Raw genomic sequence first — 21,602 nt, 5'->3', positions numbered from 1 at the left:
CTCAAAAATAAATAAATTAAAAAAAAAAACACTTAGGTAAATTTGGTGGCCATCATAAATGTGATTGAGACCATGGGTTCCCATCATCAAATGAAATCACAATGACAGGTTTCTGCCAACAGATTTAAGCCTACACAGTGATGTAATAAATTCCCTTTCCAGCCTCTTCTCTGTTGTGTGCACTGCCTCAAATGCTCAGGATGGCCTTCTTCCCAAACAGGATATTCAATTCACTGCCACGGTGTAACTTTTGGGAAAGAAACTGACCACTCATCCACACTGGTAAAAATGGGCCCCCTGGAAACCAGGCCTTTATGCTACACTTGTGGCCACTGCAGTCAGGCCAAGTCCATAGGGTCTTCTCTGCCCCTTACTAATGTTTTACACACATTAATCCTTGGTGATCTAAAAGAAACAACTCAACCTTATTAGAAAAGCCATCTTTAGTGGCCAAGGTGCACTTTCGGTGCCCACGAGATGGGAGACCAAAACAGGCCAATGAAATGGTGCTTCTATGAAATGGCATCCTTCTTCCCCATCAGCTGGACCTGGAAAGGCTGGGGAGAGGAACAACGCTCAAGTTTCTGCCTTGGGCAACTGGGTCAGTATTGGCCCATTTGCTGAGATGGTGACTACTGGGTCTGGGAGGAGAAGGAGTTTAGGTTAAATACATTGAGTTCATGGTGCCCAAGGGAAAGTCACCAGAGGACATCAAGGAAGCTCAGGCCCACATGTGGAGCTGGCTAATATGGCTTTGAGACAGAGTCAAGTGCTGGCAGCACTGGAGTGGTACAGAAAGCACTAGAGTGAATGTGCTGGAATGGGGGGGGGGGGGAGTGTGGGAAAGGTGAGCAGGGGGCTGATGACAGCCAGCCAGCACCATCTCTTCTCAGGCTCTAATACTACACATGTGCCACAATTTAATCTTTCGTGAATAAAAATTAGGGCGGGAGGGACACTAACCTCATCCCTGCTCTGCTCTGTAAATAAATATAAGCAGCAAAGGCTTATTAAGAGAAACAAGATACATTTATTAAGTGCTTACTATGCACCCTGCCCTGTGCTGAACACTAAACATGAATTATCTCCTGGAATCATCAAAACAACCCTGGCACAAAAAACCTATGACTACCATTTCACAGATGGGACACTGAGGCTGGGAGTGAATGTGTGGGGGAGCTCAGGGCTGTCATGTCACAGCCCACAGTTAGACAGTCTCTGGGCCAGATGGAGAACATTGAAGAAGAACAATTATAATACATAAGAGCTGTTACTTAGTAAGAGATGGCTCTGGACTAGGAATACAATCTCAGCAAATCTTTACAACCTTCTGAGACTGACACTATCATCCCATTTTACAAATGAGGAACCTGAGGCTGTAGAAGAGGAAATCAACTAGACCAGTGGTCTCCCCAGTGGCCCAGACCTAGATCTAGTCAGAGCCCCACCCTCAAAGGGTCTCTGGGACGCTGGGAAAGGGCTGAACAAATGGTACCATTTATTGAACGCTGACTATGTGCCAGCTGCTGCTCTAAGCACTTTACACATAGTATTCTCACTGCATCCTCCAAACAACTCTATGAGGCGGCTGCTATTAAAATCCCCATTTTACAGATAGGGAAACCGAGCCACAGAGAGGTGAAGTCAGTTGCCCAAGGTCACACGGCTGGTAAATGGCAGAGCCTAAATTTGAATCTGGGTCTCTGCCTCCCAAACCAAAGCTCTCAAAATAATTTCTGCTAACGGCAGCCATCCTGCACTGAGTGCTAACTATGGACCCGACCCTTTACACGCACACCTCCAACTAACCCTATGCTTATGGATAATACCCTCACCCTATTTCTTGGGAGCCAACAATAGCGCAAACACGTAGTAAGTGCATTCTATGTGCCAAATGCTTTACTCGCCATATCTCAACATCTCAACAGAATCCCCCACCAAAAGACACTCTTCTCCCCATTTTACCGAAGGGGAAACTGAGGTTCGGTACGATTTCCTCAGAACGCAGCTCCCGAGTGGCAGAGGCAGGACGCGAACCCATCGGTACCCGACGCCCACTCCATGCTTTCATACAGCGCTGGGTAGCACGTCTCGAAAGTTGAATCATGTGGGCACAGGTCCGGCCGGGTCCGGAGGGCGCGAGTCCGGCGCCGCCGCCCCCAACAACCGGTGCCCACACCCGGCCGTCCGCCGGGTCCCCAGCCCGCGCTGACCCTCAGGGTCCGAGTGGACCCCAATTCCCCGCCACCCGTGCATGAGGCCACCCCTGCACCCGAAACCACATACCTGGGCGTCCCGGCTGCCCGCCCCGCGGGCCCCACGACCGCGGCGTTCGGCCCCGCGCCGTTCGCTGGAGACGCCGCCAGCTCCGGTGGCCCGAGTGACTTCCAGGCTGCCCACTTCCAAGCCGCTTCGCGCGAGGCCTCCTGGGAACTGTAGTTTCGCCCTAGGAGGCAGCAAACTGAAAAAAGCCTGGCGCGCAGGCACTGCCGGGAGCAGTAGGCGCAGCCCCGCGCCGCCTTCTGGGAATGGTAGTCCACCTGTCGCCTCGGTGCCGCTCCAGTCTCCAGAGCACTTCCGCAGCCCCGAGGGGCGTGAGAGATGGAGGCGTGTCTTCTGCAGACTCCAGCCTGGTGGCCGAGCTCTTCGTTCCGCGAGGGCGCTTTTTCCTTTTCTCCCAGCCCTGTCCGCCTCCAGCCCTCCTTCGGCGGATTCACCACCCCCCCGCCTCCGCAAGGCGCGAGGTACTTACCCCGAGGGCGCGAGCCTCAGGAGAGGCGGGGACAGCGGAGCTGTGCGCTAGACCCCCAGTGGAGGGGAGCGGCGGAGGAGGGCGTCTGGGCGCGCTCGCGCACGCGCGCTCGCCGGCCAACTCCGGCCTAAACGCCGCGGGCTCCCGCGGGGGAGACTTTTTTTTTTCCCCTTTCGAACGCGCGCGCGGAGGCGCGCGCTGGGCTTTTTCCTACGGGCGCGCGCCAGTGCGCACGCGCGCTCACTCCTCTCCCTTCGGACACTCTGCGGAGCGCGGGGTTGGGGGGTAACTGCTCTGTCAGGCGAGTCCTCCCGCAACATCCCCAAGGTCGCTCCTTAGGCGCTCCTTCTAGGTCTAGTCCTTCACATAGGAGCTCCCGGGCGTCGCCACACACGCCGTACCCGTCCCTTGTCGGGGGTCCTGTCGTCACAGGTAATAGGCATAGCCCCAGCCTCGAAGAGTAGGACACGCCCTCCTCCCTGTCCACGCGGATGGCAGGGATGCCCGAGTGTGTAGGGACTCGGATGTGGTGGCCTCTCTCCTGCGCAAGCAGCTCCAGAGCTCTTCCTTCGACGGAAGCCTCAGGACCACCACCCACAGGGCTGCCCTGGAGGCGCTGTTAGCCACCTTTCAGTCGTTGATCACACATTCTGAGGGTGTCTAGTGCTTGTTGGGTACCTACCGCCTAGGAATTTTGTTCAGATTTAGCCCACCTGCTGACATAATCTAGAATCCGACCCTTTTTTTCAAAAACTGGATGATACCACTCCAACTCCATAGGGGTTACCGAGGGAACTGGCTGGAAGTGCAAGGTCCTCTGTCAAGAATACCTATCTGATACCTTTCCCACCTCATTCTTTCTTCCCAGAAGATGCTCAGTAAGACTTGAAGCAGGGAAGCACATATTCCTGGGGGACGGCAGAGGGTCACTCATTTGCTCACTAATTCAACAGAAACGTATTAAACACCTACTTCACGCCAGGTTGGGTGACTGTGAGGACACCGAGAAGACAGTGTGCCTACCTTGAAGGAGCTAAGTCCGGTGGGCATATCAGACCGCCGCCAGACGGTGACAATCTAAAGCGGGACTACCCAACAGAAATACAATGCAACCATATTTGCCATTTTAATTATTACATTAAAAAAATAGAGGAAGGTGAAATTAATATTTAACCCTGTATATCCAAAATAAGTTATGTTTAAAGAGAAAACATTTACATTGCTTCAATTTTAAAATTTCATTTAACCAAAACAAATAAAATTAAAACTCTGAGGCATTAACAAAGACACTCATTTGTGGCAGAGGTTGTCATAGCAAAAGGCTGGAAACTGCCCAACGTCCATGAATAGAAGTTTGGATAAATAAATGCTAAGTACCATGCAGCTGGCAACTGCTGAAAAATGAGACAGAGCTATTGAGTATTAATACGAGTTAATCTCTGAGACATACTAGGTGAGAAAGAGGTACAGGACAGTGTATGGAGTGTACTACCATTTCTAAGGATATTTTTTACACATACACTTGAGTATGTCTAGAACACCTGCAAAAAGACACAACCAGGGTTACCTTTGTGAAGGGGAAACAAGAACAAGTTATCAGGTGTGAAAGGTGGCGTTTTCATTATATGCTTCTTAGTATCTTTTGGTTCTTTTTTACTATGTTCATTTTTTTTAAAGTTTTTTCAATGTTTATTTTTGAGAGAGAGACAGAGCACAAACAGAGGAGGGGCAGACAGAGAGAGACTACCATGTCCTTTTTAAAAAGTTGTTTAAAGGGAGGATGCTAGCTAAGTCATAGAATCATTATAAGAATTAAAACAAAACAATATATTTTAAATGCCTAGTCAGTTCCCAGGATTACCTCTGGCATTACAGCCCCCCTGCCAAATTAGGCCCTTCTGGTGCCAACTTTCTGCACCCCTGTTCCCTAATGTGAGAGCCACCATGCAGGGACCACCTCAGTGTGTGGAGGGCACATCACTCTTCTTTTGGGTGGCCAAGTCTCCTTGTTATATGTACTCAGCACTGTGTTCCTTTCCTTCTTAAAACTGCATCTATAGAATAATTTAAGTTTGAGAAGATTAAAAGTTGCAGAGAAGTTCAAAGAATGATATAACTCATTACTCAGAATTTCTCATTGTAATCAATTTTATGACAACTCTTTGGTGTCTGCCTTCCCTGCTGAACTATAAGCTCTACAGGGCAAGAACTGTATGCCCTCACCTTCCTATAACAGAGCATGAATGACCCGCAAGGAGCCTAGGGGCCCAATGGTGTCATGGAGTGCAGTGCCCCCTAGAGCCAATTCTCTTTATTACAAAGGCAGAGCTTGCCGAAACCATCCCACCACCACTGACAAAGTAGCTTGGAGTGGACTGCAGCTAAGAAAAGTATGTGGTGCAGTGCCAGTCACAGACCTGGTTTGTCTCCATAGCAGGGCATACCAAACCTTGGCCCCAAGTACAAACTCCCCTAAATTGACTGCAGGGCTTGAATTCTCCCATTAGATCATCTTTGGGTTACCAAGATAGTAAAAAGTCAAGACTACTGGGATTAAGGCATCTGGAGCTCACTCCAGATTTGCTTGGAAGGATAGATAATGGGACTAGGGAACCAAACGTGGGTGAACTTTAGGAGAGAGGTATCCTCTGAGGGTAACGGGAGGAAGCTGGTATGTGGGTTAGGAGAGAGTGGCAAAAAAAAAATACAGGTTTAGGGTTTGAAGGCCTTCTTTCTCACTGACCCCCAAGGAATGTTGCCCCCAAAGGGTCCCAACCGCTTGCTTTTTGCAGGCTAGTCAAGAGAAGTTGGACCAGAGCAGATATTATAAACAATGGAAACTGATGACAGTGACTACAAATTTGTTACAAATGACTACTCTCTCCCTAACTCTGGGGCGTCGAGGAGCCAGTGGGGTAAATCTGAGCTATGGGGACTGGCCCACTGGGCCATCCACTGATGTGCAGGATGTGAAGCAGCTCACACTGGATCCTGAAATGTGGTCCAAGAGAGCAGCAAATATACGGTTACAGGGGACTAGAATAAGGAAAGATACGGCAGGAGGGCAGCATGCAGCCTTGGGGACAGTAGAGACAGAGGCACACTAGTGCCTGACAGTCACCAGTTCCCATTAGGTTTGTGGGTCAGAGAGCTTCCTGAGCACCAGCTGACAGAACCTCTTCCTCCTCTGATATGATAGAAGAATCCTGAACTATGGATTGGATCTGAACTGTGGATTGGATCTACCCTGTGTAGTCTTCAACAGCTCCCTTTTCCCCTTTGAATTCACGTTCCTCCTAATGTATAATGGAGATGAATATTATCTCCCTCTCAAAATTCTTTTGAGAACTAATCAAGTGATTGGTGTGAAAACTTTTGGGGGAGGGGGCTCTAACCCACTCTACACATGAGAGGATGATGACAAGTTTTGCCTACTGTTTCCCCCCAAAGCCAGCCACCAAGTCTCTGTGGCAACACAGGGTCTAGGCTTAGCCATGCCAGAGGGTGGATTCTGCTGACCTTGCCTCAGGAGGCCCACGCCAAACTGATCTAGAACTCCAAATACTCTCCAAGTAAGCAGTTCTCAGATTTCAGTAGGCATAAAGATCAGCAGGAGAGACTGTAAAACTCTACCCTCAGAGTTACCAATTCTTTAGATCTGGTGTGGGGCCTGTTAATTTGCATCTCTAACAAGTTCCCAGGTGATAACCTACGCTGCTGGCCTAGGAGATCACACTTCAGGAGCCACTTCTTAAAACTGAAAGTTCATCAGTTTTCTTTCATCTGGCAGGTACAAGGATAGCCTCTAGTGCCCTCTGCTGACGAGACTATAAATTTAGCTGTCACGTTTCCAGAGCAACTGAAAAGTACAAAGTATGGTTTGGAAAGAAAGAAAGACTTGTCTGAGAACTAAACCAGTCTAAAAACAGCAATCGTTGTTTGTTGCTCCAGAGTATACTTAAAAAGGAATTCACAGGAATTATCTTATTTGATCTTTGCAACAATCCTGTGAAGTAGGCAAGACTGATATTTTCATTTTACAAATGAGGAAGACAAGCCCATCGTCAGACCAGTAATGCCACACTCCCTGACAGAGGGGGCTTATTAAAAGTAGGATTCCCAGGGTGTCTGGGTGGCTCAGTCAGTTGAGCGTCTGATGCTTGATATCACCTCAGGTCATGATCTTACAATTGTGAGACTGAGCCCCATGTCAGGCTCTGCACTGAGTGTGGAGCCTGCTTGGGATTCTCTCTCTCTCGGTCTCTCTCTCTCTCTCTCTCTGACCTGCTTGTGCACACTCTCTCAAAATAAATAAATGAACTTTAAAATAAATAAAATAAAACAAAATAAAATTAAAATAAAATAGGGGCGCCTGGGGGGACTCAGTCAGTTAAGCTGAGTCTGGATTTCAGCGCAGGTCATGATCCCAGGATCGTGGGATCAAGTCCCACGTCGGGCTCTGCACTGACAGTGAGGAGCCTGGTTGGGATTCTTTCTCTCCCTCTCTCTTTGCCCTGTTTGTGTGCTCTCTCTCAAAATAAAGAAACTTAAAAATATAAATGAAATGAAATGAAATAAAATAAAAAGTAGGATTCCCAATCCAAGAAAGAAAAGTAGAGGTTTGTCCTCATGAAGGCCACGGGGAAGGGAATGAGGAAAAGGATGATGAACAGCAGATGCATCACGGGTAAGAGAGATACTTGATTCTACAAGCCTGGGAAAACCTGCAAAGTCAAATGGCTGGATCCTTTCTCCAGCAGTGCAAGGAGGGGTCGACTCTTAGTCCTGGGCTCCATCCTCTCAATTTTCTGTTTCAGTAGTCAGACTTGAATGTCCATAGAAACACCTAGGGAAGTTGTCAGAAGTGAAGGCCCTTGGGTCCCATCTCCATGGTTCTGCTTCAGTAGGTCTAGACCAGAACCTAGGGTTCTCCATGTTAAGATGGCCCCTTCCCTAGGAATCTCCATAGTGGAAGTTCAGGGACCACGCTTTGGTTACTCCTAGTCCTTGCAAAATACTCTCTTGACACACTACCAGCAGAAAAGAAATGTTATTTGCCTATGATGGTATTCTTTTCTGGCCCCTCTCCCTGCTTCCTTCACCTGTAATAACCTAGTGAGTTAGGACAGCCAATGCTGAGATTCAATCCTCCACTCTTTTATTTATCCTCCCTAAGCCTCAGTTTTCTCATCTATAAAGTGGGATAATACCTACCTTACTATTAGCACCTCACCTCAGGATTAAATGAGAAGGCAGGTCTTATGCATATTTCCTGACATTCAAAGAATGTTCAATAAACATGAGTTCATGAATTGATTTTTGTTTCCTAGCTCCTCAAAAAGTAGTAATGGCTAGGTTGTCCTCTTTTGGATTCCCACAGGTTTTTGAGCAACGGTCCTGACGCAGAATAATCAAGGTGATGGCTTCTTCCAGACTCATTCCCCCGTGGCAGGATTTTAAATACCTCATAAATGACATCATACATAAAAACAAGGTAATGTATATGTAGGACATAAACTTGTTATTGGCCTCTATCTGTGTTAATCGTTATGAGCACTTCACAGGAGCATAGATTTTTCCATGGAAGCAGGAAGCAGGCACAGTAGGAGATGGGCCATCAATTTCCAAATGAGTCTAGGGATCTCTTGCAAGTACACTTTGATAGTGGAAGGTGAACACTTTGGGGAGAGAGATTTTTCTCAAAGAGAAGGGAGAAGGCACCGGACAGAACATTTGCCAACCTCAGTTTTGCTATGGTTGGCTCTGTGTAAACCATCCCAGGTGCATGTTTCATAGCACATGCCCTATCACGGTGGGATAATACACACGCTATCTTCCTCTGTCAAGTTTAAAAGCCAGGTAGGGTGCCCTAAAAGTCTTTATGCACTTTTAAGCTTTAAGAACTTCAAGCTGGGGGCGCCTGGGTGGCTCATTTGATTGAGTGTCTGACTTCGGCTCAGGTCATGATCTCGTGGTTCATGAGTTCGAGCCCCATGTGGGCCTCTGTGCTGACAGCTCAGAGCCTGGAGCCTGCTTCGGATTCTGTGTCTCCCTCTCTCTCTGCGTCTCCCCTGCTCACGCTCTGTCTCTCTTAAAATTAAATAAACATTTAAAAAATAAAAAAAATAAAAAGAACTTCAAGCTGCATGGATTTTTTTGGTCACACTCTGTTACATATAATGTAGGTATACGGTGGTGCCCTTGCCTGGGTAATGTGTTAAATGCGTCTTTTATGACATAGAGAACAGGTATGTTGGGAACATGATTTCCCCTGTGCTCACACTGTGAAATTTGCCCATATAGGCCCTGTAGGGGTTCGGTTCTCTCTTGTGTTGGGTGTTGTGTGGCTCGCTTGTGAAGCGTGAGTGTCCTACAAGGGATAAAGCTGTGCATGTGGGGGGGTAATGGGCACGAGGCGTGACTTTGGGAACTGCTTCGATTGTGACTTGTGTGAGAATATACTTAGTGCCTGTGTGCCCTGGCCTCTTCACTTACGCCATACCTCTCCCCAGCAAGCTTCAGATGACTCAAACAAGGATGTAGTTGTGCTGAGCGACCGGTCCCAGATACTGTTTAGAGAGTCTCGCCATCCTCACAATATGCCGCTTATATGCCATTACTTCAGCGATGCCAACTTCTTTGCCTCCCTCTCTTGGGTGACAAGCACAAAAGAAATACAGGTAAAACTGCCAAGCTTTTCTTCTCCTTCTTAGCCCATTCTACAGGGGCCATGCCCACATAAGCTCTCACCCCAGACCAACAAAGGAAAATCTACCTCTTGATGAAAGTGACCTAGATCTAAGATTCCCCCCTCATCCTTTCTCCGATTACAGTCTCCTCACGGAGTAGATTTTCTGGTTCCCCTAAAGTAGGCTAAGGTTAGGGAAGGGGTCCCAAGCTTCCTGCTTCTACCGTATTCCCAATTCCCATAACCAGGGGGTAAAAACACTCTAGAGTCTTCCAAGTCCTCTTCAGGACAAGAATGGGGGAAAATAGTGGACTATTCTGCCCTTTCCTCATCTACTATCTCTTCTAAGCAGTTTCCATCTTACTGTCTTCTAGGCTATAGTATGGATGAAGAGCAAAACTGAGGACATGGTCGAGAAGAGAGTATTCTCCATGACTGAACGGTTGCCGCCTATCCAGTCCATGGTCCACACAGGTTCCTTTCACATCCTCGTGGCCTACTGTGGCGACCTGATCCTGAGGCTCTTTGGGGACCACTTTCGGTCATTCAAACCCCTGAGTATAGTGCCCTGCCGCTTTAACATCAACTGCCTCTGCTATGACCCAGAAATGAAAATGCTTCTGTCAGGCAGCCTGGGGGCTGTTGTCACTTGGATCATTGAGCGGAGTGGCAAGGGCCTCCAAATAGCCCACATGGTTCCCATGCCTGGTGATGAGCTTGTCCAAGATATCATGCTGAATGGCCCCAATGGCTCCCTCCTGGCCCTGTGTGAAACTATGGTGAGGGTCCTCGAGCGCCAGGGCCACGGCCAGCTAGCTGAGGTTGAGAGGTTCACTTCTACCACCAGTGGCTCCTCTATCACCTGCTGCTTCACCTGTTTTGACCAGGGCTTTCTCTATGCTGGGAATAACACTGGGGAAATCCAAGTATGGAGCCTCATTCGGGGCCACTCTATCCATAGTTTCAAGGCCCATTTCTCATCAGTAGTCTGTATCCGCAGCCGGCCCGAAGCCCACACCCTGCTGACGGCTGGCAAGGAAGGCTTAATCAAGGAGTGGAACCTCACTTCCGGGAACCTGCTGCGGTGGCTCGAACTCGAGGAGGAGCTCTGTCGACTCCAGTTTATTGACAGCATTACTTTCTTCTGCCAGACTACCTTTTCTTTCTCCTTGCGCCGTCTGCCCTGCTTCTACAGCCTCTTCAATGTCTGTGGCTCTGCTCCCCAGCAGGTGCGTCGGGTCCGCTGTGGTGATAACTGCTTCCGGATCCTGTGCACTACTGACGATGGCTTATTGCGCTTTGTGTCCCCAGTCACAGGGGATCTTCTGCTCCTCACCTGGCCCTTCTCACTCCTGGACCAGGCTGTGGATTGGGCCTATGACCCAGAGAAAGAGGAGCTCTTTGTAGCGACAGGCAGCGCAGATGTGCTGGTGTTTGACACGACCCGTTGCCCATGCCCGGCCAAGTATCTCTTGTGCACCTCACCCGATTCTCAAGACTGGGTACAATGCCTGGCTTACGGGCATTTCTACCTGGGTCGGGGTCTACAAGGACTAATATTCTCTGGACACCAGAGTGGTGTGATAAGAGTGCTTTCCCAGCACAGCTGTGCCCGAATAGAGAAGTTCATGCATTTTGGAGCTGTACTGGCACTCTCTACGCTGCCTGAAGGGCTTTTTGGTAGCCGAGAAAACGCTTTGCTCTGCTCCTATGGAATGGATGACTACGTCCACCTATCAGAAGCAGTATTTGAAGGGAAGAAAGTACGTTTGAAGCCCCTCGCCAGCATCCTCAGCAGCTGTCACCTAAAACACCTGATACTCTTACCCAATTCTGTGGGTGCCATCACAGAGACTAACTGCCTGCGTCTCTGGAAGTTCCGTGCTTTCCTGTCCTCTGAGTCACAGGAAGGCTCGGCGTTCATAGAGACATTGCCTCTGCACCAGTGTACCATCACATCCTTTGACGTCTGCCTGTCCTTGAGTCTTTTTGTTACAGGTGGTATTGATGGCTCTGTCCGGGTCTGGAACTTCCACGGCAGACTTGTAGCTATGCTGGACTCATCACTGCACTTTGGCCCACTCTGCTTTGCAAATGACCGGGGTGACTTGCTTGTGACCTTTAACCAGAGTCTTTATCTGGTGTCCTGTCTCAAACTGCTTCACCCAACTCTGCTGTCTCGCCTTTCCTTTATGAGCATGCCGGATGAAGTGCTAGAGACCCCTAAGCCTTTCATGCCCAGCTTTTTCTTCTCCTTTGAGACCATGTTTGTGCCCAAGTATATGTACCTTGAAAAAGGGCAACAGGAATTAGTGGGACTGGAGGAACTGGTCAATAAGCGGGCCATTGCCTTTGACCATACGGTGCCGCATGTCATAGAAGATGAGCAAGGGAGTCCCATAGTACTGTCTGCCGTCGGACAGGATTTTGAAACCGATTCGATGGAGGTGAGAAAATCTCATCACTCCCATTACGTGGTTCCTCCCCAACTACAGCTGACTACCTGGGAGGGACTCAACCCCTACCAAATACTGCGATGCTACTTTGGTAAAGGGCGGAAATGGCTGTTGGCTCCTGACTGCTACATCCCCAACTCAGTGATTCGTGCCCGTCTTTGGCCAGAGGGCAGTCCAATATTCCTCCAGTGCACCCTGCATTCACCTATGCGGGAAATAGAATGGGACAAGTCCCAACAATTCTTCTTCTGGCACAGTAGGGCAAAATTTGTAAGTGATGGAGGAGTATATTTACAAGAAAAGGAGGATGAAGACTTCATAGAAATGAGATTATCCAAGGATGTAACCTACAGTGTCCTTACAGACTCGGCAAACTGCAGTTGGCTGGGCAAAAAGATGAGTGAAATAGCTATTAATAGCCTGGTGGAGACAATCCTCAACATTATGATCCATGCTTCTCCACTCAAGTACCAATGCTGTATTGGTGCACTAGGGCAAATCTTTGCCTCCTACAAGGTGTCTTCAGCCCTGCGCTCTGAAACAGCCCATCGTCTACTGGATGATACCACCAATTCCAATCCACTGATCCGAGAGCTAGCCTGGGAAGGGCTGAAGCGTCTAGGAATGATTACTCATCTCTTTGCCATGCCTCTGGCCCAAGGATTGATGGACAAGGACCAAAGAGTGAGGAGTAAGGCCCTGAGCCTCATGGATGACACTGGAATCCACACTAAGTCCTCACTCCTAAACTTGATCCAGCACCAAGAGACCTTCCAGGAGATGCAGTAAGTTTTTTGTGCCTTCTGCAATTCTTGACTAGCCTCTAGTTTTCTTCTCCCCTTCCCTTCCTTCACTATCTCTTTGTACCTGCGCATTCACTCTTCCTGTCCTTTTTTTCTTTCATAATCTTTTTCCATTCCTAGACCCTCCTGACAATCCCCACTGCTCACTCCTGTCTCCCATTTCTTCTCCTACTCCTGTGTGTCCCTTGCTTCTCGAAGTTCCCCTTTTCATCCTTTTCTCCTACCCCTACAGTCCCCATACAAACAACTCCATTCATTGCCACCTTGGCTTTCTAGATTTCTTCTTTCTTCTTGGACTTTCTTTACCTCAACATGCACTGTCTCTTGGCCACTTTGCCAAGCCCCTAACCTGTTCCACGGTAGTTCTTTCCTTCTCATTCTCCCTGTTGTCTCTGACTTACCATGTCAGAGGAATCTCCTTTGACTTTCATAGGCGGGAAATGATTGGGGAGGAATCCCTGGACCATCTGCTGGGGATGCAGGCAACAGATCTACAAATCCTTCACACTCAAGTGGAGCAGCGACTGAATGAAAACCTGACCTTGTCAGAGGGAGACAAAAAGCCTGCATTTTCTTTAGAGGTTGCAAGAATTTCTGAACTTTTGTCCCTTTCCAAGAAACCTGAAGTTCCTAAAGAATCTGAAGTTGCCATCAAGCCCAGCAAAGGCCAAAGACGGGGCCGAGCAGGGAGAAAAAAGCACAGTATGTATGGGGTGATCTGGTTCATGCCTCAGGGTCCCCAAGAGGCAACACAGTTAGGGCTAACATGGGTCAAGAGATATCAACCAGGTAGGACTAGAGACAAGTAGACAGATGTTTTCACCAAAAGAACTTTCCTAGGAAGAATCTACCCAAACTCAGGGAGACTTCAAGGCTTATGTTCATAGGATTTGGGAGCGGGGAGGACTGGAATAAAGTAAGGAGAATCCTTTTTTTTTTTTTTTTTAAGCCTCAGCCCCCTCTGTTGCTACTTCTTTTATGGCAATTCCTCTTAGCTCATGCCATTAGTGGGAAGGGTGTGACTTAGGCCTTCCATGCCATGCCTTCCTTATCTATGTCTCATGATCTTCCCTGCAGCCCGAAAATTATGGCGGGCCCTCAAGAAAATAAAAGGGGCTGGCAAAGCACCAGGTCCCTTAGAGGGTGAAAGTGACCAGAGTGAAGCTGCACTATATGAGGTGAAGGATACAGCCATCCGTTCTGGAAGGTCTTCAACCATAAGTGTGTTAAAGATTTCAAAAGACGCTGAACAACAACCTCCAGAGGAAGACACTCCAAAGGACCATACTGCACTGACCCTGAAAATGCTGAGGAAATTACATGACAGAAGAGGCAAGAAAAAAACAGTTAAGAAGCCCCTAAAGAGGCACAAGAAGAAGACAAAAGAATCTGGAGTTACAGTTGAGAAATCTCTGTCTGCTGTAAAGGTTGAACCTGTTGTGAAGACGCTGAAGGCCAGAGGGCGAGGTGCCTCTGGAGTGCCTGGCCACAGGGCCACCCCTGGAGATGGCTCACCATGGCGGGATGCTCTGTGTCGTCTTATGACCCTGAGAATATCTGGTTCCCAAACCAAAATGTCAGAAGCTCTAAACATGGAGCTAGTGACCATGGCTCAAGAGGTACTGGCAGATCGGCAGCCCAGTTGGGAACTTTTTCAGGAGATCTGCCCCTTTTTGAAGAAAAAAAGTGACGTTCTGCTTGAGGACCTCAACTGGGATGTAGCCTGGCCAGAGGAGAAACCAATTTTTATTCATGATGGGGCAATTAGAGAAGATGTAGTGATCAGGAGGGAGGATGAGATACCAGAGGCACATGAGCAAGTGCAAAAGGAAGCAAGCAACATGCCAAACTTGCAGGAAACCCAGGTGATTTCCAAAAAAGGCAAGAAAAAGAAAGTTATGTTTTTAGAACCAGGTGACCTAACCAAGGGAAAACGAATATCAAAGAAAGAAGAGAAGAAATCCTTTAAGAAGCCCTTTAAACAAGAGAGGAAAGCAGTCTGGCAGGAAATAAAAGTGGATAAAAAACAGAGGAAAGTGGCCAAAGGAGAGAGGGATGTGAGTCAGGGAGTGGAGGAAATGGCCAAACCAGAGGAGGGAGTGGTTGTACAAGAAGGAAGACCAGTTACAGAAGAGAGGAAGCTGTCTTGGCAGGAGTGGAAGAAGTCCTGGGATGAGTGGACACAGGCCCGTGGTGAGATGAGGATATCCTGGAATGAATGGAAGGAAGCTTCGGACAGGAAGCATCTTGAGGAAGAGGAGGAAGCACAAACGGATAAAAAGAAGCCATTCGCAGATGAGAAAAAGCTGGATGAGGACAAGAGGAAGCTGAGATGGGATGAGTGGGCAGAGATCTGGGAACAGGTATCAGCCAGGTCCAAGGAGCCACAGTTCAAGGATAAGGAGGAGGAATTGACCCTGGAGGGAGAAAAATTGTTTCAGGAATGGGGAGAAGGAGAAGAAGGAGGAGGAGAAGAAGAAGAGCTGAGACAAACCCAAAAAGAATATAAACAGGCCTATATCGAGAGGAAACGGGCCCAGGCTGAAAGAAAACGAGCCCAAGAAGAAAGGAAGCTGGCACAAGAAGAAGAGAAGTTAGCACAAGAAGAGAGAAAGCTGGCCCAGGAAGAGAGGAAACTTGCCAGAGAATATGGGAAACTGGCTCAAAGAGACAGGACAATGGCCCAGGCAGAGAGGATGTTTGTCCACAAAGAGGAAAAACTGGCCCAAAGAGAGGAGAAACTAACCCAGGAAGCAGAGAAACTGGCCCAGAAAAGGAAGAAACTGGCCAAGAAATCTGAGGCACTGGCTCGAGAAGAAGAGAAAATAGCAAAGAAAGGAGGGAAGCTGGCTGAGGCAAAAACAATATTAGTCCAGAAAATGGAAAAACTGGAGCAGAAGGAGCAAGACCTGGCATTGCAAGAAAAGGAACTATCCCAGGAATTGGAGGAGCTGGCATTGGAAGAGGAGGAGCTGGCTTGGAAAGAAGAAGAACTGAGCCAGGAAGAGAAGGAGTTAGCTGAGGAGGAGGAAGGACTGGGCCAGGAAGAGAAGACACTGGCCTGGCAAGAGCAGAAACTGATTAAGGAAGAGAAAGCACTGGCCCTGGAAGAAGAGTTGCTGATCCAGGAAGAGAGGAAACTGGCCAAAGACAAGGAGAAACTGCCTGAAGAAGAGGAAAAGCTTGCCCAGAAAAGGAAAAAACTGATGGAGAACAAGTTAAAACTGGCCCAGGAAAAAGAAAAATTGGTCCAGAAGAAGGAGAAACTCAAAAAGAACAAGGATATCGTAGCCTGGAGGGGGAAGTCTCTGGCTCAGGAGAAGGAGAATCTGCTTTATGAGAGAGCGAAATTTACTCAGAAGAAAAATAACTTCCTGAAGTTCAAAGAAAACCTCACCCAGAACAGAAATAAATTAATTGAAGCAAAGGAGAAACTGGATGTGTACAAGAAGAAACTGGTTCAGGTAGAGGAGACGCTGATGGAAGAAAAGGAAAAACTTTCCCAGAAGAAGGAGAAGCTGGCTAAGGCAGAGAAAAAGCTGGCCCAATTAGAGGAAAGTCTGGCTGAGAAGCGGCACAATCTATCCCTGGACAAGATGAAGTTAGCTGTGGAGAAGAGGGCGATATTTCAAGAACTGAAACTCCTCAGAGGAGAGTGGGAGAGCACCAAGGAAGAAAAGGCACTGGACATGGAAATCAAGAAACTGGCCCAAGAGAAGGTGAGGCTGGCTGAGGGAAAGCAAACTCTCTTCTCAGGAGAGACCAAAGAAGCCTTAAAACAGGGGAAACTGACTAAGAATGAGCTAGAACTAATCAAGAAGAAATTGTCACTAGAGGAGAAGATACTGGCATATGAAGATAGGATATTGGCCACAGAGCAAAGGGACATTGCCAAAGGAAAACTGGAATATACCAGAGGAGAGAGAGTGTATGCCCAGGAAGAGAGGAAGCTGGCCAAAGTAATAAGGAAGTTGGCTACAGAAAGGGAGGGCACTTCCAAGGAACAATCAAAAGCGAGTGGCAAAATCTTAACGGCACTTCAAAACCTTATCAAAGAAGAAACGAAACTGACCCAGGAAGAAATAGAGCTGACAAAGAGAAAGAGGTCATTCTTTGCAAAGGAAAGGAGATTGGGCAAGGAACAAAGTAAACTTGATGCTAAAGAGTGGGATTTTTCAGAGGAACAACTGGAAATAACCACAGATGAGAAGAAACTGGCTAAGAAGCAGAGAAAACTGGCCAAGGAAATGAAAAGAATGATAAAAAAAGAGGAAGAAATAACCAAGGAAGAAAGCAGATTGGCCAGACAACAGAGAGAAATCATACAGGAAGAAGAGGAGGGAGCAGTAACAGAGGAAGAAGAGGTAATACCATTGCTTGAACAAAGGTCGAGAAAGAGAAAAGAGCTAAAGACAGTGGTTACAACAAAGGGAGAGCTTCCCAGTCAAGGGGAAAGTAGGGAGAGCTTTTCCAAGGAAGTGGAAAGCCTATTAGATGAAATAGAGGGAGAGAGCTTGTCTGAGGAGGAGGAAGAGGAGGAGGAAGAAGGGGAGGAGGAAGAGGAGGAGGAGGGAGTTGTGGGGGAAGGGGCGGTAAGGGAAGGGGTGATGGAGGAGGGGGTGGTGGAGGAGGAGGTGGAGTTGGAAGAGGAGGGAAAGGAGGAGAAAGAGAAGAAGGAGGAGGAGGAGGAGGAGGAGGTGCAGGAACAGGAGGAGGAGGAAGAGGAGGAGGAAGAGGAGGAGGAAGAGGAGGAGGAAGAGGAGGAGGAAGAGGGAGTGGTGGAGGAGGGGGCAGTAAGGGAAGGGGTGATGGAAGAGGGGGTGGTGGAGGAGGAGGTGGAGGTGGAAGAGGAGGGAGAGGAGGAGAAAGAGAAGAAGAAAAAGAAAAAGAGGAAGGAGAAAGAGGTGCAGGAAGAGGAGGAGGAGGAGGAAAAGGAGGAGAAGGAGGGAGTAGTGGAGGAGAGGGCAGTAAGGGAAGGGGTGATGGAAGTGGGGGTGGTGGAGGAGGAGGTGGAGGTGGAAGAGGAGGGAAAGGAGGAGAAAGAGGAGGAGGAGGTGCAGGAACAGGGTGAGGAGGAAGAGGAAAAAGAGGAGGAGGAGGAGGAGGAAAAAGAGGAGGAGGAGGAAGAGGAGGAAGGAGAAGAGAAGGAACTATCCGTGGAGGAGGAGGAAGTATCAGAGGAGGAGGAAGTATCAGAGGAGGAGGAGGAAAGCATCAGTGAGGAAGAGTCAGAAAGTCTGAGTGAGAAAGACTCACTAGAGAAAAGCTCACTGGAAGAAGAGGCAGACAAGGAAAAAGAGATCTTAAAAAAAGAAAAATTACCTAAGTTTCAAGAACAAAGACAAAAAGACCGAAGAGGAAGAGAAATAATCCCCTCTATTGGAAAAAGAATCCCTGATATCAAAGACAGTGCTATACAACTAAAAGTTCTGAAAGTCCCTTCCAAGAAACTGATCTCAATAGCTCTGGACAGGAAAGAGAAGATACCAGTGCCAGTGTCAATGAAACAAGTATCCTGGGAAGAAAAGGCCAGAACACTTGAGACATCCAGGACATTTCCAGAGTCAAGGTTTTTGGATAAAAAAGAACTGTTGAAGAAACATAAGCCCATACCTCTCCAAGTTTTGGATAGAGTTTTGCAATCCCCAGAGCCAGACTTCAAGACCTCATGTTTATCTCACATATTGAGGAAGACCATGGAAACTCATAAACTCCAAGGCAAACCACTAGGGCCCAAGTGGCAGTGGATTTTGTGGCATCATCCATCTCTGAGGAGACAGACTGAGGTGCAATTACCTGTGCCCCAAATCTTGGCTAAGAAAACAGGTGCTGAGGTAAGACTCTCAGATGTAGAGTGGCTCCACCATGTCCTAGAACGGATGGAGGCAGGAGAACAGCTTTCTAGGGATAGTTTCCACAGATTGTGCCAGCTTCTCAAAGACCTCACCTCAAAGGGAAACCTAGACTGGATACATCTGGCCCAACTCGAAGCCATTGTGAACCGTCACAAGCAGGTCCTGGAATCACGAAGTGCAAAACCCACTAAGGAGCCCATGGGTCCAAAGTACCTGAAAGTGATCCCTCCTATAAAAGGAAAGGAAAAGAAAAGCTGGTTAAAACCTCTGGCTGTCCCCCCATCAAAGCCTCCATTAGATACCCAAAGGATTCCAATCCCAAAGGGTATAAACTGGCACCTTCTAGGAGAGCCTTACAGGAGCGCACGGGCAGAGCAGATGTCCACTGCTCTCAGGGAGATGGAGATGAGACACTTTCATCCCACCACAAAAGCCATGTTCCCAGGTGCTGGGGCCTCTGTGGAAAAACAAACCCTTGCACTGATGTTTCAAAAGGACTTCTGGGCTTTTAAGGATAAAGGCAGGTTTCCTAAATTGCCCAAGCTGGAAAAGAAGGCACAGGCCGTCTCCAAGGAGAAGGAAGAGCTGCCTCAATGGGAGACGTTTGTGGCACTCTACTATGTTCTGCGGATGTTGCAACAGCGATATGCAGATGACAGCGCCACTTGGATGGAACAGTTCTACCAGCTCATGGACCTGTACCACCTTAAGTCACCCCAAATCCAGAGGCTTCTGCAGGAGCTATTACTGAAGGGGGTGCCCCGGTCCCAAGAGATCAGCTACAAGGAGGCCCTATGGGCCACGGACCTAGCTCCTGGGGAGCGGTTGTTTCACCACCTGTTTTGTGGTGGCTCTCAGAACTCTAAGGGTCCCCTGGAGTTCCAGGAGGTGGTGTCCCTCCCAGGTCAGAATAATGTCTGTACCACACTTCCCATGGGCATTGCTCACTATGGGATCTTAGAACTCGCCTGGAAGAGCCTGCCTGAAGCGGATATTCACCTCACCAAGGAAATGCCCCACATCATTGCTCCCACCCCCTAATCTGGGACTGACGGGAGGTCAGGACTTTTCACTCCCACCTGGAGAAAGGCCTTGTCACCATAATCTAGACCCTTATCCCTAGGGCCCACATAGAGTTTGGGCCAAGCAAAAGCCCTTTCCCTACCCAGCTCCAGAAACAAGCTTCGATATATGGAATAAAGAGGAGGCTCTCATTTGCAGCAGGCCCTGTAATTTGTGTCCCTGTTCCTCAAACATTGCTTCTCCAGAAAGGTAGCCAGGGAGGCCAGATGTATATTCCTGAGAGTGGGAAAAGATCCCAAAAGGCACTGGGCACTTACCCTCTGGAGGCCTTCAGCCAAAAGAGTCTGTCCTTGTCCTCTTCCTTCCTTGCTTCCCTCCATCCCCCCCCCTAGAGACCACAGGAAGGAAAGTATCTGGCACAGAAATGAATGAAGATCTGGCATTAATATAAAAGGCACTGATATAGTAGAAAGAAAATGGACTTTAGAATCAGAAGACCCGGCATCGTGTTTGGAGGTTTGCAGTGGAGGCAGACTCTACTCCACTGTTCATAGCTCTGCATGCTGATGGCTGGGAGTCCCAAATGGCAGGTGTGATGAGTGTTGAGGAGACCCTGAGTGTATCTCATGATCCCTTCCCTCTAGCGATGAAGGATACAAAAGTTAAAGGGAAGGGGTGGTAAAGTGGAGGAAGTTGTCCCTGACAGTAACTGTGTTCCTTCCCTGATCTCCTTTCCCTACCATGGGAACTTCAGAGTTGCCTCTCTCCAGGTAAGCTGAACCTTCCATCAGCTTTTGGTGAGCCATCTATGCCATTTTCTACCCCTCATCCCAAGCTCTCCTTTGTTATTCTACTCTCTATACCTGAGTTTAGCTTTGTGGGAGAAGCCAGGGGTAGAGGGCAAGAGAACATTCTGAGAAGGCGAATTCACCTCAGAGGCCAAGCAGTATAGGTCCACATGGAGAGTATAAGAGTTATGGGCGGGGACAGGAAGCCCCAAAAAGATGACTGACCAAGGCAGCAGAAATAAGGATGGTCCAGCTGGCTCTGCATGCTTCATCCTTCATCCTTCCTTTCTGACCTCTGTTTGTCTATGTCAGAAAGACAATAGTGCACATACTGCCATTATCAGGGATGAAAGAGCCATGAACATCACTACAGATCCTGCAGGCATTAAAAGAATAAGGACTATATACTATGAATAACTCTATGCCCATAATTTTGACAACATAGGTGAAATGGACAAATTCCCTGAAACTCCCAGAAAGGGAACAGCAATACCTATCTAACTCATTTTGTAGGATATCAGTGGGTCCTCCAGTCAAAAATAAGACACCGTGACAAAACACACACACACACACACACACACAATCTAGCTGCTGTGGTCCTAGAGTTAGGAATTCTATGGTTGGGTCTTTAGGGAGCCTCAAAACCTTGGTACTAGCTGTGACACTCTAGATATCCTCTTGTTGGTATATTCTTTTTATTATGAAAATTTTTCAATCTCAAAAGTAGAATAGTATTAAAACAAACCTCCAGATCCCCATCTCCTAGATTTAATCATAAACCTCTTGCAAAAACTGCTTCATCTATTTTTTTCTTTGTATTTTAAAATAAATCCCAGGGGCACCTGGGTGGCTCAGTCAGTTAAGCATCCGACTTCGGCTCAGGTCATGATCTCGTGGTTTGTGAGTAGGAACCCCGCATTGGGCTCTTTGCTGTCAGTGCAGAGCCTGCTTTGGATCCTATGTCCTCCTCTCTCTCTGCCGTTCCCCAGCTTGCATTCTCTCTCCCTTTCTCTTAAAAATAAATGAACATTAAACATTTTTTAATAAACATAAAAAAATAAAATAAATCCCAGACATCATGACATTTAAACCCTAAATACTTTGATGCTCATCTCTAAAAAATAAATTCTCTTACATAATGATTTCACATCTAAGAAAATAATTCCTTCAAGTCATCCTATACTCTATGTAAATTTCGGTGGTGGTCCCCCAGAGGGGGGGGGGGACACTTTGTTTA

At 47.9% G+C, this 21,602-nt stretch overlaps 2 protein-coding genes across 4 annotated transcripts in view; one reads left to right on the top strand and one right to left on the bottom strand.

The window, feature by feature from the left end:
* The window catches only part of SIPA1L3 (signal induced proliferation associated 1 like 3), a 238,994-nt gene extending 236,161 nt beyond the window's left edge, over positions 1–2,833 (bottom strand). For all 3 annotated transcript variants that reach the window (XM_086689628.1, XM_086689627.1, XM_086689631.1), the window contains exon 1: positions 2,287–2,833. The gene's annotated coding sequence lies outside the window, so the exon portion shown is untranslated. The remainder of the gene's footprint in view (positions 1–2,286) is intronic.
* Positions 2,834–2,983: 150 nt separating this feature from the next.
* On the top strand, positions 2,984–19,774 carry LOC112851281 (WD repeat-containing protein 87). The gene is made up of 9 exons (XM_086689632.1): positions 2,984–3,184; positions 8,133–8,246; positions 9,265–9,432; positions 9,815–12,681; positions 13,133–13,401; positions 13,777–17,273; positions 17,415–17,474; positions 17,541–17,603; positions 17,739–19,774. Exons 2-9 carry the CDS (start codon positions 8,172–8,174, stop codon positions 19,593–19,595), a joined length of 8,856 nt encoding a protein of 2,951 aa, XP_086545758.1. The 5' UTR covers positions 2,984–3,184; positions 8,133–8,171; the 3' UTR covers positions 19,596–19,774.
* Positions 19,775–21,602: the final 1,828 nt, after the last annotated feature.

The sequence above is a fragment of the Puma concolor genome, chromosome E2, assembly GCF_028749965.1.
Source record: "Puma concolor isolate L17-30 chromosome E2, mPumCon1.1.hap2, whole genome shotgun sequence".
NCBI lineage: Eukaryota > Metazoa > Chordata > Mammalia > Carnivora > Felidae > Puma > Puma concolor.
The sequence above is the reverse complement of the archived record's forward strand: the minus strand, read 5'-3'. Positions and strand labels throughout refer to the sequence as shown.